Source organism: Marmota marmota, unplaced genomic scaffold (genome assembly GCF_001458135.2).
Source record: "Marmota marmota marmota unplaced genomic scaffold, marMar, whole genome shotgun sequence".
In the NCBI taxonomy this organism is placed as follows: Eukaryota; Metazoa; Chordata; class Mammalia; order Rodentia; family Sciuridae; genus Marmota; species Marmota marmota.
The window spans coordinates 6152690-6170237 of NW_026000130.1; the positions used below are offsets into that span (position 1 = coordinate 6152690).

At 36.3% G+C, this 17548-nt stretch overlaps 2 protein-coding genes across 2 annotated transcripts in view; one reads left to right on the forward strand and one right to left on the reverse strand.

Annotated features, from left to right (window-relative positions):
- LOC107154529 (sodium/glucose cotransporter 1-like) overlaps nt 1–17548 on the forward strand; it is a 58297-nt gene that overhangs the window by 33681 nt on the left and 7068 nt on the right. Inside the window, exons 8-10 of the mRNA XM_048785029.1 lie at nt 4186–4321; nt 5659–5766; nt 7935–8085. Of these exons, the coding sequence (XP_048640986.1) occupies nt 4186–4321; nt 5659–5766; nt 7935–8085 (395 nt within the window). The remainder of the gene's footprint in view (nt 1–4185; nt 4322–5658; nt 5767–7934; nt 8086–17548) is intronic.
- The window catches only part of Rsph14 (radial spoke head 14 homolog), a 97065-nt gene continuing 92967 nt past the window's right edge, over nt 13451–17548 (reverse strand). Inside the window, exon 7 of the mRNA XM_048785028.1 lies at nt 13451–15803. Within this exon, the coding sequence (XP_048640985.1) occupies nt 15685–15803 (119 nt within the window). The 3' untranslated portion in view covers nt 13451–15684. The remainder of the gene's footprint in view (nt 15804–17548) is intronic.

Sequence of the window (17548 nt, forward strand, 5' to 3'; positions counted from 1 at the left end):
TTATTATGTCTACAGTGTTAATTATCACAATGAACAGAATGATATGGTCAATTATTGTTTTCATAAGGGTTTACAATTTTCAGTGGTGGACAGGGACAGAACAGAAGTGATGTAGAATGTGATGATTATGATGGAGAAAGAAAGAAGATAGAAGTAAAAAATTAAAGGAAGGATGAAAGAGACAACAATAGAGATTGATAGCAGAAGGAAAGAGAAAAAGAATGAAGTGAAACAGATAAATGGGAGAAAAAAATGTATATAAAGAGAAAATTTTAAAAATTAGAAATAAAAGTGAAAGAATACAAACACAACTGAAATATACTAATCAAACATCCTAGTTCTCAAAATACTGATCCTTGCAAAATAACTGGCTTCAGAAATGCTAGAAATGAGAAAAAAACAAATATGAATATGTATAGTTGTCCATAAACCATTAAGGTCATAATTAAACAGAGAAAAGAATTGTTTCTGTTGGAGTTCAAAAGATTCTCAGCTTCCCTTCTCAGGTGTGTTAGGTGGGGTCATCTGGAGTGTGATGCTTGCTCATGGTGGGGTTGCTGGAGTGAGAGAGGTAATTTCACAGAACTCCTGGAGTTTAGGGTTAGGTGGCTCCATGTTCTTCACTGAATGCCGATTAGTCTGGAGATTTAAAATCAGCACACCTCTAGGGCCCAGCAGTTTCTGGTCCATGCTGAACCCCAGAGACATCCCCAGGGTTCCACTCATGGTGGAAGAGCCAATTCTTAGTCCACTGCATCACCCACAGACTGGTTTCCTGATATGGTTCAGTCTCCAAACTCAATCTTTCCCCCCTCACCCTTTCTAATTCCCAGCCAGGCGCATCTCCCCGACCCATTTTTGCAAGCAGTCAGATTGGAGGGGGTGGGGAAGAGCCAGGTCGGTTTCCACAACCAGTAGTCCCCTGTGTAAATCTCTCCCCATGTTTGATTTTCTTCTGGTCACTTAGGAACACTCTATGCAATGCAGTGTGGGTTTTCCAGGCCTATATTTCAGGCCAAATTCAGGTTTGCCAGGAATTGGCTCCCCTAGCTTCTGGTCCTGCACCACAGCTGCAAAATTGTTCCCTTCTCTGTACTCCACATGCAGCCAGGAGAGATACAGCTTCTTTGCCGCACAAGGATATTGTGCAGCACGCTTTTCAGTTTAGTCAGGCAGTGTCTTTGATCTCTAAAATCTCCACACCCAGACATGACTCAGGCCTCCTAAAAATGTGGGTTCCTTTAATTCCCTCCACTTTGCTCATGGAAGGACTGCTCTGGCTGGTGCCTCCGGCCATGGCAGCAGCTATGGCTCTGAGGATTTCTTCCTTATTTTATTATATTTGGCCTCCTGAGTCCCCAGTCTTCTTTGAACGTTCGGTATTAAATTCTAGTAAAGTACCTCCCAGCTTTTTTTTGTTTCTGAGAAGGTTATCTCTCTGCTTTTTTGGTTTCATGCCATGGAACAGCCAGGAAAGCAACCTTCTCTATCCTGACATCTTGAACCACCCCCACCTCACTAGATATTGAATCTGTTGGCATCTTAATCTTGGAACTTCCAGCCTCTAGCATTTCTAACTTGTAAAGGAAATGGTTTAAGAAAAAATATTTTTTATTCTTTTTGGAGTGTTAGGGATAGAACCTAGGGCATCCCACATGCTAGGTGAAGCAAGTAACTGACAGACAATTGTTAACTGTTTTGCCCCCCACCAGTTTTTCTCCACACCCTAATACTGGGGAACCAGAGGCACTTTGATCACTGAGTTACATCTCCAGCTCTTCTTATTTTTTATTTTGAGACAAAGTCTTGCTAGATTTCTCATGCTGGCATCAAATTTACACTTCTCAGTCTCCCAAGTAGTTGGGATTTACAGGTGTGTGCCACTGCATCTGCCTTCATCACCATTTTTAAACAAGAATCCTTCCCTTCCCCTACTTTGTAATACATTAAAATGTGACAAAGTGCTTATGAATTTTTTCTTCCTTTCTTATTTCATGGTGCTGGGAATTGTTGAACCAGAGCTTGCTAAGCCTGGTTCAACAATTGCTGGCAATTGCTCTACCACTGAACAACATCCTCAGCCCAGTACTTAGGACTTTCCATGTGGAATGATTTAATGTCCTTATGTCACCCTTTCTTCTATATAAGTGTCACATTTCTACTATTGCTCTGCTACTACATAGCCTCCATAAAAGACAATCTCTTTTGTGCCCAGGCCTAAGGATGACAAAGAGCATGTGTGCTCTTCACCTACTCAAGCTCCTCTCCACCAGAGGCCAACAACCGGCTGGCTGTGAACAAGAATCAGTATAAGTCACATGAGTCAGGATCACCTTTGGGTTCTTTCCTCTATTAGTAAAATAATGCACTTCTAAAGTAAACATAAAGAAGAAAATGAAAATCTTACATATTAATCCTCTTACCCCAGGATTAACCACTATTATCCTTTGGTTTATTCTTATGGACTTTTTCTAGGTACCAGGTCACAGTGAAGATGCTATTTTGTATCCTGTGCTTTTGAATCACTATGGCCATTTTTTTGTTTTATTTGAATATTCTTCAAGAGCATAATTTTTATTGGTTCTTTTTAGTTATATATGATGGTAGAATCTATTTTGATAAAATTATACATGCATGGAATATATCTTATTCTAATTAGGGACCTGATGTACACAATAATGGGATTCACTGTGGTGTATTCATGTAAGTACATAGGAAAGTTATGTCAGATTCTTTCTACTGTATTTCCTATTCTATCCTTTTTCCTTTTCCTTCATTCCCCTTTGTCTAAACCAGTGAACTTCATTATTTCCCTCTGCCCCCCTTATTGTGGGTTAGCTTCCACATATCATATAAAATATTCACCCTTTGGTTTTGGGGAACTGGCTTATTTCACTTAACATGATAGTCTCCAGATCCATTCATTTACCAGCAAATTTCATAAAGTCATTCTTCTTTATGGCTGAGTAATATTCTATTGTATATATGTACCACATTTTCTTTATCCACTTATCTGTTGAAGCACCTAGGTTACCTCCATAGCTTAACTATTGTGAGTTGTGCAGTTGTAAACATTGATATGGCTGTGTCACTGTGGTATGCTGATTTTAAATCCTTTGGATGTATTCCAAGGAGTGAGATAACTAAGTAAAATAGTGGTTCCATTCCTAGTTTTTTGAGAATCTCCATACTGCTTTCCATTAAAGTTGCACTAATTTACAGTTCCACCAACAATGTATGAGTATACTCGTTTCCTCACATCCTCACTAACATTATTGTTGCTTGTATTCTTGATAATTGCCATTCTAGTTGAGGTGAGATTAAAATTTCAGTGTATTTTTAATTTGCATTTCTGTAATTGCTAGGGATGTTGAACATTTTTTCATATATTTGTTGACCGTATTTCTTCTTTTGTGAAGTGTCTGTTTAGTTCCTTTGCCCATTTATTGATTGGGTTATTTGCTTTTTTGGTGTTAAGCTTTTTGAGTTCTTTGTATATCCTTGAAGTATCTATCTATCTGAGGTATAGGTTGCAAAGATTTCTGTAGGCTCTCTCTGCATAAAGAGCATAATTTTAGTGCATTGTTTTGATGCTCTGAACCATGTCTGTTTTCTTTCCTAAGTGCTTCTCTACCTTCTGGCCATATCATTCCCTTTAGCTTGACAGCATGTTGCCTCTTCAAGCCCAAGAACCATGAAATAGGGCCTGAAATATCTCCTGGGAGAGTCTGCACTTATGGTAGTTTATTTCATTGTAGATGAATGAAGTTGGTCTCTGTCCTGAACACCCAGGAGCCCACCTTTGCTTTGATTGATGTCACAAGGATCCCTTCCTTATACCTGGCAGAGATAATCTGTGGTCTCCAGAATGGAGTCTCATCCTTGCCAGGGGACATCTTGTAAGCTCTGCACAGCTATGATTGGTACACAGTGAGGCCAATATAACATGCATCATCCCTTCCTCTCTGGCAGCTGTGCACTGGGCAGAATGTGCACATGTCTTCCTGGCCCTGGATGGCCCAGAGGTGTCTGGATGAGGAGTGAGCAGTTTATCAAAAACCCATCAGAGGGCACATCCTGCTGTTATAGCAGGTCACAATTGTCTTAATCCGTGCCAAGGTGGCCCAGGGTTTATATACTCTAATAGAGCCATCTTTCACCTTACCACCTCTGTTTCCTTGACAGATTTTTATCCAGAGATGCCTGGCAGGGAAGAATATGTTTCACATTAAAAGTGGCTGCATTTTGTGTGGGTACTTGAAGCTGCTGCCCATGTTCCTCATGGTGGTGCCAGGAATGATCAGTCGCATCTTGTTCCCAGGTAAATTCTTGATTCTCATGTGTTCACTCACAGCATCAGCTTCTCCTGAATTAGAAATCTAGAAAATATTTGGGATTATCAGGTTTCCCACAGTATACTGGTTATTGAGGTATTCCCAATTACTTCTGTGGGATGCAGCTGAGCAGAAGTCTGGCACAAAGTGTGGATGTTCCCAGCAAGACAGAAATTCCATGGTGAAACATTCAGGCATGGAAGAGCAAGCCTCTGATAGGGGCTCAGCTATGACTTTGAGACACAAGTCTGCTAGAACTTTGAGTTGCTTTCACTGCATTGCAAACATCATGCTGGGCATGCATTATGTACTATGTGCTCTGCTGGGATCTCACAGATGCTGTCACTGCTTCTCATAGCCCCAGGGCCAGCCTTTCATAGCCTCATTAAACTCATGAGGCACATTGGAGGGAGCTTGATACAGCCCCAAAGTAGGCTGACTCAGAGTGAGGCCCATATTCTTTGCCTTAAATACTATTAAAGCATACCTATTTCCCCTAATAAGTAATCATAATTCCCATGAATGTATCTTATCCCCATTTCAACTGTTTTACTAGGTTATCCTGTAATGAGTCTGTTTAATCATTAAATTTATGGTAGCACTTACTTTGATAGGTGCAACCACAGGGGCAAAGAAGGTGACTTCCAGGGGAATCTGTCTCTACACAGTGCTTTTGACAAGGCTAAACAAAATGGAGAATGTTTTTTAGTGCTAAGTAGCTGTGTAATAGACATCTCTTACACTAACCCATCTTCAGTGTACCTAAGATATATCTCTTTATCTAAATTTCTATCCCAGTTTTAACAGAGAAGATTCTCAACACTCCCTGATTATGTTTTAAACTGTCAAGTAGAGATTTTGTTAGACCTTGTGAGTGGTGCTTTCTCATAAATTAGAAAATAGGCCCCTCTGCCTTCCAAGACCTATAGTCCCAAGTTATTACTCTGAATGAACACCCCTATCAGCACTAAGAGAGAATGGTTATAGTTGGTAACATGCTAATATATGGCAAATAATCCATCCACTTTACTATCATCTTGATGGAATCATTGAAAGGCTTATTAAGGTCTTGTGACTTGATTTGGGTCATGCAGTGAATCAATAGAAACTCCAATCCATTGACTAATAGGAACCTGAGTCCTAACCCTTTCTGCTATCCTAAGCCCCCAAGAATTTAGGATCCTGGATTGGAACAGTCACCAGTGGACCAAGGATTTAACATCTACATGTGAATATGTGATTCCTAATTTGCTTCCCTTACCTTAAGCTCAGATTTAGAGCTCTAAGACCAGCATGTTGGTGTTACTTTTGCTTCTTTTTGCAGATCAAGTGGCATGTGTTGTACCTTCAGAATGTCTAAAGTACTGTGGCAGCAGATCCAATTGCAAAGCCATTGCTTATCCAAAGCTGGTGATAGCAGTGCTGCCTAATGGTAAGAAACAAACCCTGCCACTGAGTGCCGTAGAAACCCCATGATTGGGGACTGTGCCTTTAGACTACATGTGGCCAGTTAGGAATGAGGGTAGCAGGGGTGGGCTTCTTTATAAGCCAACCCATCACTCTGGGTAGAAATGCAGGCTTCAGGCTGAGAGGGACATTAGGACAATGGAAGCAACCTTGCTTTCCATAACAAAAGGAATCAAGGCCTCCTCCTCTTCTCTTCACACGCTAGTAGTACACATCTTCTGGGAGGCACAACCTGCCCCTACCATTGGCATTACTCACTTTACCTACTAAATGCATTTCTTTGCTCATTCTTTCAAAAAATGGGCTCTACAGTTCCTCAAAAGTGGAACTCCTTGGTATTTATCCTAAAGAATTAAAGTCTTCATACTATAGTGATAACATTCATCCCATATTTATAGCAGCACAAGTCACAATAACTAAATTATGGAACCAGCCTAGGTGTTTATCAATGGATGAATGGATTTTTAAAATGTGGTATATATACACAATGGAGTTTTATTCGACCATAAAGAAGAACGAAACTATGTCATTTGCAAGAAAATGGATGGAACTTGAGAACATGTTAAGTGAAATAAGCCAAATCAGAAAAGCAAGGGCCACGTTTTCTCTCATATGTGGAAGCTAGAGAGAATATATGAAAACAGATGTCAGGGAGATCTCATGAAAATCTAAGGGAGACCAGTATAGTAGAGTAAAGGGACCAGAAGAGGGAGTTGTGGAGAGAAATGGGTGAAAATTGGGAAACAATATTGTCCAAGTCATATTGTTATAACATGTTCATGTTACGGGGAAAAAATGGGAGTTCATAACCCACTTGAATCAAAGTGTGAAATATGATATATCAAGAACTATGTAATGTTTTGAACAACCAACAATAAAAAATTTTAAAAAAAAACATGTGCATGTGTGAATATATAATAGTGAATCCTACCATTATGCATAATTATGATGCACCAGTAAATATGGTAAAAGAAAAATGAGCTCCATGCTGTAAAAGGTGTTATTCTAAGCCATGGCAGTGTAAAGACAAGCAAGACTAGTCCTGTCCTCAAAAAGTTCACTGTCTAGGATACAGGCAGTTACCTAACAGTCAAATGACTTTCATTGTGAGGTGGTAGTGAGCTCAAGCATTTATCTCATTTTCTTCCCCAAATTTCATTAAAATGGCCAAATTGATATTTTTTTAAATTCTGTGTCAACTCTGGAGAACAACCAGGTAGAAAAGGTTGAGATGTTTCCATAAAACACAGGATAGATGGAATCAGGTGGAGGGAAATACTGACCTTCCTAAAGTGCAGGAAGTGAGTTGTCTGAACTCTCAGCTGACTCTCTGAAAATGCCTGAGCCTCGAGCAAACAGGGCTGTGAGTGACAGTGGGCAGTTGAAGGAAAATACAAGGACCCAATCTATGTCTGACCTGCCCCAAATGGCCCACTGAGGACAATTTGGGTATTGCCACAGTGGGCCTCCAGCTTAGGTCCTGGTTGTCCTTAGGTTCCCCAACAGCATATAGAAAAGAAATCTTCAGATGGAGTATTTACTGTCCCTGCCACATGGTGGCTTTCCAGGTAGCAAATAAAAGATTGTGAGATTTATAACTGACATTTGTTAGCGCTTGCTATATATTGTACATTGTGTCAACCCATCTTTACTTAGTTTATCTTAATCTTAACTATAACTTTGTGTGGTGAGTCATCATATCCTCAATTTATAGATGAGGACACCAAGGCACAAGGAACTTAATGACTTCTATAGTTTGAACATTCCCTAAAGAACTGAATGACTTCTATAGTTTGAATGGTCCCTAAGCCTCTGCAAGCAATGGTGTCCATCTCTCAGCACTGTAGAGAGAATAGTACAGGATGATGTCTGAAGAGATGTTCTTGCACAGAGTAACCATACAAGATACCAGCTCCCATTTTTATATGAAGACACAGCAGAGGACTATTAAGTCTTGTCACAAAGCAGGAAAAAATATAACACAATAATCTATATTTGGTGGAATTACAATCCATGTAAATTTTGAATTCTTTATAGGGGAAAATTTAGTATTTTGGAAAGTTCTTTAGGAGGCCTAACTCTCAAGGCATGGTCAGAGAACTGAAAGTCCAGAAAGTGTCATTTTTCTTCCAGGCTTTCAAGGGTTGATGCTGACCACAATGTGTGCTGCCCTCATGTCCTCCCTGACTTCCATTTTCAACAGTTCCAGTGCCATGTTCACAATGAACATATATACTTTGATGAGGCCTATGGCCACTGAAAAGGAACTTCTGGTAACAGGAAGGTGAAGTATTCCTCTAATCACATGAGTTAAGGCTGTCAAAGAAATGTCACTCACAATGTGTAATTACATGAAAAAATAGGCTGCAATACTGTATGTAGAATTCTCCTGTTTATATATAGTCCAGTTAGTTTGGAGGCTTGTTTTTTGTTTCCAGTTTTTATTTTTGGTTTTTGTTATAATATTGCAATGAAAATGTATTTCCTTGATGATTACAAAGAAAACTCTTTTTACTTGGGAAAAAAATCATCATCACAATGATAAAAATGGGCATAATTTAATATGCCCCCCCAAAATAGTCCTTTTGGGGAAAATAGCATAAACTATCTTATTATTTCATTTAATTCTCATGACAACCATTAAAGGTAAGTTTCCCTTTAATTATTCTTGTTTTACAAATGGAAAAACAGTAGCTCAGACTGCTGAGCTATCTGAAATCACATAATAAGTAGGGGAACTTGTCAATTGTGGGGCAATGCCTTTAACCATGAAACCACATGACACCTACAAGGGCTTGTTCCATAGGCTTTCACACTGGCAACCCATGTGCCTCATGCAACCCACACATCTTTAACATGACCTATATTGTGTCTGAAATATGCCTTAATTTTGCATCAAGGTTTATGTCCACTATCTATTTTACCTATCTTATCTCTACAGTGTTTGAGTTTTCCTTTACATTTTTATTAGTGTTTCATGTTTGAAAAAAAAATTTTCTGAGAAATTTTAAGAAATGGATTTCAGTTTTAAAGTATATAGAAAAAAAGGTAGATGAATTCATTTTATGAAGCTCAAGCTATAGGTGCCAAAACTTAACACATATAGCATTGAAAAATATTTAAACTAAAGACTAATCTCATTTTAAAATATCAATGCAAAAAATGTAAATAAAATGTCCAACACAAATCCAATAATATCATAAAAAATAATATATTATTACCAACCATGATTTTTTTCCCAGAAATATAAGGATGATTCAGTATTAGGATATGTAGTAATATAACTCACCATAATAACAGGTCAAATATAAAAAATGTGTATACCCTGTTCACAGATGATGAAAAGAACATTTGGCAGGTGCTTTTCAACATAATAAAACATCTGTATTATGCTAAAAGCCTACATCATGCTTAATGATGTAGCAAGACAAGAATGTCTCTCTCACTATGATAGATGATAGATAGATAGATAGATAGATAGATAAAATGCAGACCCACAGGTGAGGTTAGCAGACCAGGACTTTAAAATAACCATGATTGTTCTTGGATAGGCAGAATTAATTGTCAAAATGGCCATATTACCAAAAGTACTACACAGATTCAATGCAATTCCTAGTAACATTCCAGTGACATTCTTAATAGAAATTAAAAAAAAAAACACATCGTGAAATTCATTTGGAAAATAAAGAGGCCCAGAATAGCCAAAGAAGTCCTCAGTGAGAAAAGTGAAGCAGGAAGCATCACAATACCAGACTTTAAATTATACTACAGAGCTATAGTAACAAAAACAGTGTGGTATTGGTGCCAAAATAGACATGAAAAACAATGGAACAGAATAGAAGACACAGAGACATGATACACAGATGCTAACCCATAACAAAGGCAGGTAGGAAGCAGAAGTACAGAAGTTCATTGGATTAAACAAAGAGGATTGAAGGGAAGGGATGGAGATGAGAATAGGAAATAACAGTAGAATGAATTGGTCATAACTTTCCTATGCTAATATATGAATACACAACCAGTGTAACTCTACATCATGTACAACCACAAGAATGGGATCAAAATTGTGATGGGTTGCACCACATGTATGTATATGTAAAACAACAAATAAAAATAAACATTTGGCAGGTGTTTTCAACATAATAAAACATCTGTATAATACTAAAAGCCTACATCATGCTTTTAGCATAAAAGTGATAGTCAGGATCTAAAAAATAAAAAAGAAGACATAGAAACAAACCCACAAGAGTACATTTATCTCATACTAGACAAAGGCACCATAAACATACATGGGAGGAAAACTAGACTCTTCAACAAATCCACAGTAACAAAATGACATTGAACCCCTATCTCTCACTCTACACAAAACTCAACTCAAAGTGGACCAAAAACCTAGGCATTAGACCAGAGACCTTGTACCTACTAGAAGAAAATATAGGACCAACTTTCCTATCATGTCAGCTTAGGAACCAACTTCCTCAAGACTCCTAAAGCACAAGAAATAAAATCAAGAATCAATAAATGGGGTACTGGGGTTGTAGCTCAGTGGTGGAGTGCTTGCCTAGCATGTGTGAGGCATAGGGTTCGATTCTTAGCAGTGCATATAAGTAAATAAAAATAAAGGTCCATCAACAACTAAAAAAATATTTTAAAAAAGAATCAATAAATGGAATAGTATGAAACTAAAAAGCTTCTTCACGGCAAAAGAAATAATCAAGAATGGGAGAAAATCCATGCCACCTGCACTTAAGATAAAGCATTAATCTCCAGGATATATAAAGAACTCAAACACACACACACACACACACACACACACACACAAAATAACTCAGTCAATAAATGGGCAAAGGAACTGAACAGATACTTTACAGAAGAAGAAATAAGATCAATCAATAAACATATGAAAAAATGTTCAACATCTCTAGCAATTACAGAATTGCAAATTAAAATTACATTGAGATTCCATCTCACTGCAGTCAGGATGGCAATTATCAAGAATGCAAGCAACAGTAAATGTTAGGAAAGATGAGGGGAGATAGGGTACACTCATACATTGGTGGTGGGACTGCAAATTGGTGCAACTACTCTGGAAAGCAGTATAGAGATTCCTCAAAAAACTTGAATGGAACCACCATTTGACCCAGTTATCCCACTCCTTGGCATACACCCAAAGGACTTAAAATCAGTGACACAGCCACATCAATGTTTATATCAGCTCAATTCACAATTACTAAACTATGGAACCAACCTAAGTGCCCTTCAGTAGATGAATGGATAAAGAAAATGTGATATACACACACACACACGCGCACGCGTGTGCAATGGAGTGTTACTCAGCCATAAGGATGAATGAAATTATGACATTTGATGGTAAATGGATAGAACTGGAGGCTATAATGCTAAGTGAAATAAGCCAGTCCCCAAAAACCAAGGGCCAAAAATCTTCTGATATGCAATGCTGACACACAATAAGTAGGGAAAATAGAATAGAAGTTCATTGGATTAGATAAAGGAGAATGAAGGGAAGGGTGGGAATAGGAAAGACAGTAGAATGAATCAGACATAACTTTCCCATGTTCATATATGAATACACCACCAATGAAATTCAACACCATGTACAACCTCAACAATGGGATCCTACTTAGAATAAGTTATACTCCATGTATGTATAATATGTCAAAATATACTCTATTGCCATGTACATCTAAAAAGAACAATTTTTTAAAAATCAAAACTAGAATAAAATAACTATGATTATTATGTACACTTAAATATAAGGAAGAGATTATAAACTGTACAAAAATATTGAGAATTCTTCCAGAAAATCAGAATTTATAGAATAGATTAAAGATGTTTTATATAATTTAAAAATAAATATCTGAAATTAGGAACTCAGAGAAAGCCAAACATGGCACATACCTAGAATCCCAGCTGGGAGGCTGAGGCAAAAGGAATGCAAGTTCAAGGTCACCAAGGGTGACTTAATGAGACCCTGTCTCAAAGTAAAAAATAAGAAGAACTTGGGATATAACTCAGTGTGCTACTGGGTTTGATCTTCAGTACCTCAAAAAAACAAAAAAAAGAACTCAATAATTGAATACAGCCAAAGACACAATTATTGAAGATGGATCAGTTGATAGTATCAAACTGAAATACACAAATACAAGTAAGATGCATATGAAACACAATCTGAGTAATAATATGCATATTGAAATCACAGAAAGAAAGGAACAAATTGGTCTGAAATAATTTTTAAAAGATAGTGTCCAAAACTGATGGACAGCTCTCCAGAAACCTAAGAAATTCCAAACTGAAGCATGATTAATACAAAAAAAACCATGCCTAGATTACATTATGGTGGAAATTGAATATAATTAGAACATATTTAAAGCAGCCATAGGAAAATAAATCACATTACCTTTAAATAAGCAACAAAGAGACGGTCTTTGGAAGAAACTGTGGAAGCCAAAAGACAATGGAATAGCATCTTCAAGTGCTAAAGAAATAACTACCAAATTAGAATTCAATACCCATCAAAAATATTCTCCAAAATGAAGGTAAAATAAATATGTTCTTAGATAAATACAAGTTAAAGGAATTTGTTAAGCTGGGTCAGGTGGTGTACACCTGTATCCCAGCCACTTGGGAGGCTGAGGTAGGAGGATTGCAAGTTCAAGACCAGCCTGGACAACTTAGCAAGACCTTGACTCAAAATAAAATAAAAAGGGATGGGGATGCAGCTCAGAGGTAGAGCACTTACCTAGCAAGTCCAAGGCTCTGGGTTCAATCCCCAGCATTGCAAAATAAAGCAAGAAAGAGAAAAAGAAACATTACAGTACATGTACTATAAGAAATACTTGTACTATAGAAATACTAAAGGAAATTATTATACTATAAGAAATACTAAAGGAAATTCTTCAGTCTTAATGCAGAATAACCCAAATAGAATTGAACTTCAGAGAATTAAGAGCACCAGACAGGATAAGTACATGCTAAAGATAAACAAATAGCAACTGTTGAAAACATCAATAAGAAAAAATGTCCATGGGATTTATGACATATGAAAATAATATATGAAAAGGCTGAGAAAAGGTTAAATGAAACTTAAATATTCTAATGTTTTAAAATTAATGCGGATGTAATTTTTAAAAAAACTTGTACAAGACAATACTATATCAAGGATGTATGTAATCTTGAAACCAAGCAATAAGAGAATAATATAGTTCAAGAATGTTTAACTAGAGAGTTAATAGAAGGAAATGGAGAACTACTAAGAAATATTTTAGTAGCCTGAAAGAAGTCCAAAAAAAAGAATGAAAAGAACATTAAACAGGTGGCTTAAGTAGAAAATGAATAAAAACATGATATATATAAATAAATTTATCAGCAATTTCATGAAATATAAGTATACTAAATACCTGAGTTCAAGAGCTAAGATTATTAGACTATATTTTTTAAAACCAACTGCATGCTACTTAGAAGATCCTTCTCTTTCAAAATGTCTAAGAAAGGTGTAAAGAAAATATGAGTAATATATATTATGCACATATGAACATAGATGCAAAATTTTTAAACAAAATATTAGCAAGTGAGATCCAGCAACATATAGGAAAAATAATATACCATGACCATCTGCAATTTACTCAGGAATGCAAGAATAGTTTATTATTTTAAAATCCATCAATGTATGATAATTGTCCTAAATTAATTATTATACAATGTATACATATGTTGAAATATCATATTGTACCCCATAGGTATGTACAATTATTATGCATGAACCAAAAATAAAATTTTAAAAAATAGCCCAGGTACTTGACCACATCAACTGAAAAAAAAGAAGAAAGAAAATCTCATCTCATTAGATAAAAATCCTTTTTAAACTGTAACACTTATTTCTTTGAATCTCAGCAAATTAAGAATTATTCTGACTTTTAAACACCTTTTAAATATAGCACTTACCATACTTAATATTTACATGTGGAAATCCTTCCCCCTGAGAGTGGGAACAAGGTGCATATGTCCATTATAGCTACTTTAATTCACATTGTACTGGAGGTGTCGCCAGTCCAAAAAGGCAAATAAATTACATAAGAATAGAGATGGAATAAATAAAATAATCATAAAAGATTTTATAGACGAATTGTTAAAATTTAAAAGTGATTTTAAGAAGATTGGTAACAAGATCAAAATACAAGAATTAACATTTTACTCATTATCACCTGTAATACCATAAAACCATATCAGATACCTAGAAATAAATATCCCAAAAGATGTGAGAAAATTGCTCAAGAATTACAAGGCATTGTTGAGAAAATATTAATGAGACCTAAATATGTACAGGAATATTCTATATACATGAATTGGAAGATTTAGTATTGACAATATGCTATACATGCTATTCTACCTATTCAGGATAATAACAGGCAAAATTGCAGTAATTTTTTTAAATTGACATACCAACTCTAACATAAAAATACAAAGAGCAAGTAATAGCTAAGGAAATTTCTTGCAGATAAACAAAACTGAGTATATACATTAATGGATACCAGTATGTATTGTGAATCAATACTAACCAAAACAATGTGGTTTGGGGACAAGTATAGACAAACCAACATGACAAAATGCAAAGTACAGAAAGGATCCACAGGCATAGTTGCTTGATCTATGGCAAAGAGATGAGGAAAGTGGTAGGGGACAGGAATTTTTCAACAAATGATACTGAGGGTTTGGGCTAAACTTTAAAAAGGAATAGTGGTTCTTATACTATACACAAAAATTCATTGCAGATGAACTGTATATATTTGAACATGAAAAGTAAAACAATAAAGCTTTATAAGAAATCAGGACCTTGGAGTATGTAAGTAAAGATTACTTACACCTGATATAAAAGAAACAGACCATTAAAGGGAAAATGTATTGCACTAACATTAGGATTAAGAATATCAGTTAATATGAGCATAATCATATGTTTCATGCTATTTTGTGTCTGGCTTTGTGTAACATAGTGTTTTGAGATTTATCCAGGTATTTTTATATTTCGATGGTTTGTTCATTTTTCTTGCTGAATTTTAGTATCCCATTGTATAAATGTACTACACTTGGTTAGCCATACTGTTAATGGGCATCTGGATTGTTTTCAGTTTGGGGCTCTAAACATTCTTACAGAAGATTTTTTGTGGACCTAAGTATAATTTCTCTGGGATAATAGCTATGAGTAGACTTAATAGGCTAAGGGTAGGCATATGTTTCACTTTATAAATAACTGCCAAACTATTTTCCAAAGGAGTACATAAGCAATGTGTAGCAATTCTAGTTGCTTCATATCTTCCCCAACATTTTAGCACCTTTGGCTAACATCAATAGGCCATAACATATGGATCTTTTTTTATTCATTTATTCCATAATCTACTTATCTATCTTGATACCATTATTAAAGTGTCTTGGTTACTGTACATTTACAATAAATCTTAAAGTAGCTAGTGCTATGATTTGAATGTATCCCCTTCAAAACTCAGTTGTTGAAATTTAATGGTTAATGTGATGGTGTTAACAGTTCAGGCCTGGATGTGAGGGCTATCTGGCTGCTACATCTGTCACCCTATTGACCACCAGGTTGATTTGGCTGATTTGACTGGCTAGGTGGGTATCCTCTTCCTGCCTCACTACTTCAAGTACCTCCCTCCCAAAGCTGTAAGCTCAGTGAAGGGGGCGACCTTCCCTGATAGAGGATGACTATGTTTTGGTCAAGAAATACAAGTTGCTGCACTCCGCTGTCAGAACCTCCAAACAAGCTCCCAAGAGTTCAGTACTTTAAGAGCTGATTAGTTCATGACACCCTCCCCGTGCCATGAATGGGATTAAGGTCCTTATAAGAGCAGCATTAGGCTCTCTTGCCCTTCTGCCACATGAGGACATACTGTTCCTTTCCTCCAGAAGACACAGCACTCACCAGACACCAAATGCTAGCATCTTGATCTTGGACTTCCAACCTCCAGAACTCTGAGAAAAAAAAAAAAATCTGTTCTTTATAAATTATCCCGTCTGTGGTTTTGTGTTAAACCAGCCCAAAATAGAATGACAGATTCTCAGTTTTTGTTTATCAGAATTTTTTTTTCATCCCTGTTTTTGAAGGACATTTTTACGGAATATATAAGTCTAGGTTGACAATATTTTTCTTTCACCACTTTAAAGATGCTGTTCTATTCTCTTCTGCCCTCTTGTTTCTGATGAGAAGTCAGCTGTAATTCATATTTTTGCTCTCTGTATGAATATATATATATTTTATTTTCTCTGTGACTTTCAAAGTTTTCCCCTCATTTTTGGCTTTTCGACAGTATTATTATGAGGTATTAATGTGTGTGTTTGTGTGTTGTGTCTGTGCACGCACGCACACACATATACAGGCATGTGTGTTTATACTGTATAGGTTTTGCTGAGCTGAAATCTATAAATTAATGGTATTCACCGAATTTGGGGAGTTTTGACCACCTTTTCTTAGCATGTTTTTCTGCTTTGTTTTCTCCTCTTTTTTGTCACTCTACTTACATATATATTAGCCCTTTTGATATTATCCCATAAATCATTAAGACTTGTTTTTATTTTAATTTTTTTCTCTATGTTCTTCAGTTTAGTTCTATCAATCTATCTTTGGATTTATTGGCTCTTTCCTCTGCCATTTCCAATCTATTGTTAAGACTAATCAGCAAATTTTTCATTTCAGATATTGAATCAGAATTTTAGTTCTGGAATTTCTATATGCTTCCTTTCCAAAGCTTTTAAATGGTTTCCAGTTTTCTGCCATGGTTTCCTGTCTGTTCACTCATAACCATCATTTTCTTCATATTCTTTAATGTAGCTGCTTTGAAATCTTTGTTTGCCAATTTTAATATCTGAGTCAACTTGGGATCCATTTCTACTGATTGCTTATGTTTTTTTTCCTAATGTGCTTAGTAAATTTAATGTATACTAGACATTTTGTATGATACATTGCAGGAACTCTGGATCACATTCCTCCATAAAGTATTGATTTTTGTCCTAACATTCAGGTAAATTGTTAGCTGATCACCTTAAACTCATAAAGATCTAATTTTATACTTTGATAGAGTAGGTTGTTTCAGTTTTTCTCTTAGTCTTATGGCAAATTCTTAGCCCTGGAATAGAGTCTGTATTCCTAAAATATGGCCCTTCCGGGATTTCAGTGAAAAGCCTAAGGTCATTACAAAGCCCCTCTAACTTAATGGAATTCCAACTCTAATTTGTGTCTCTCTTAATGTAAGCAGCAACTGAAATCTTTAGTTTTTTATGCCTTTCCAACAGTTTCCTGTTGTGGACTCTTTAGAAATTCTTCTACGCATGCATATTTTCCAAGGTGAGCCAGGGATTCAAGAGAAGTTTATGTACAGATTTGGATCCCCTTTATCTGTGGCTCCATGATTTCTGGAATTTCTCCCCACATTTTTCAACTGCTCTGAATCCTCAACCTCTATCAACTCAACTCAGTAAGAATGGGACTCTGTGTTTAACTGCTGGTCACTCCACACTGGAAGACTAGGGAAAGCCCTTGGTAGAAAAGCTGTGTAACTATCTCACTTCATGCAGTTCCTCTATTTCAAGGATTGGACTCCTTCCCACTTCTGTCCAGTTTGAGTTGTTCTCAATGTCTTTAAGACATTTTTATAAGTGGTCCAGAGTTTATCATTGTCACCTATGAGAAGGTTAGTCCAGTGTGAACTATTTCATAATTA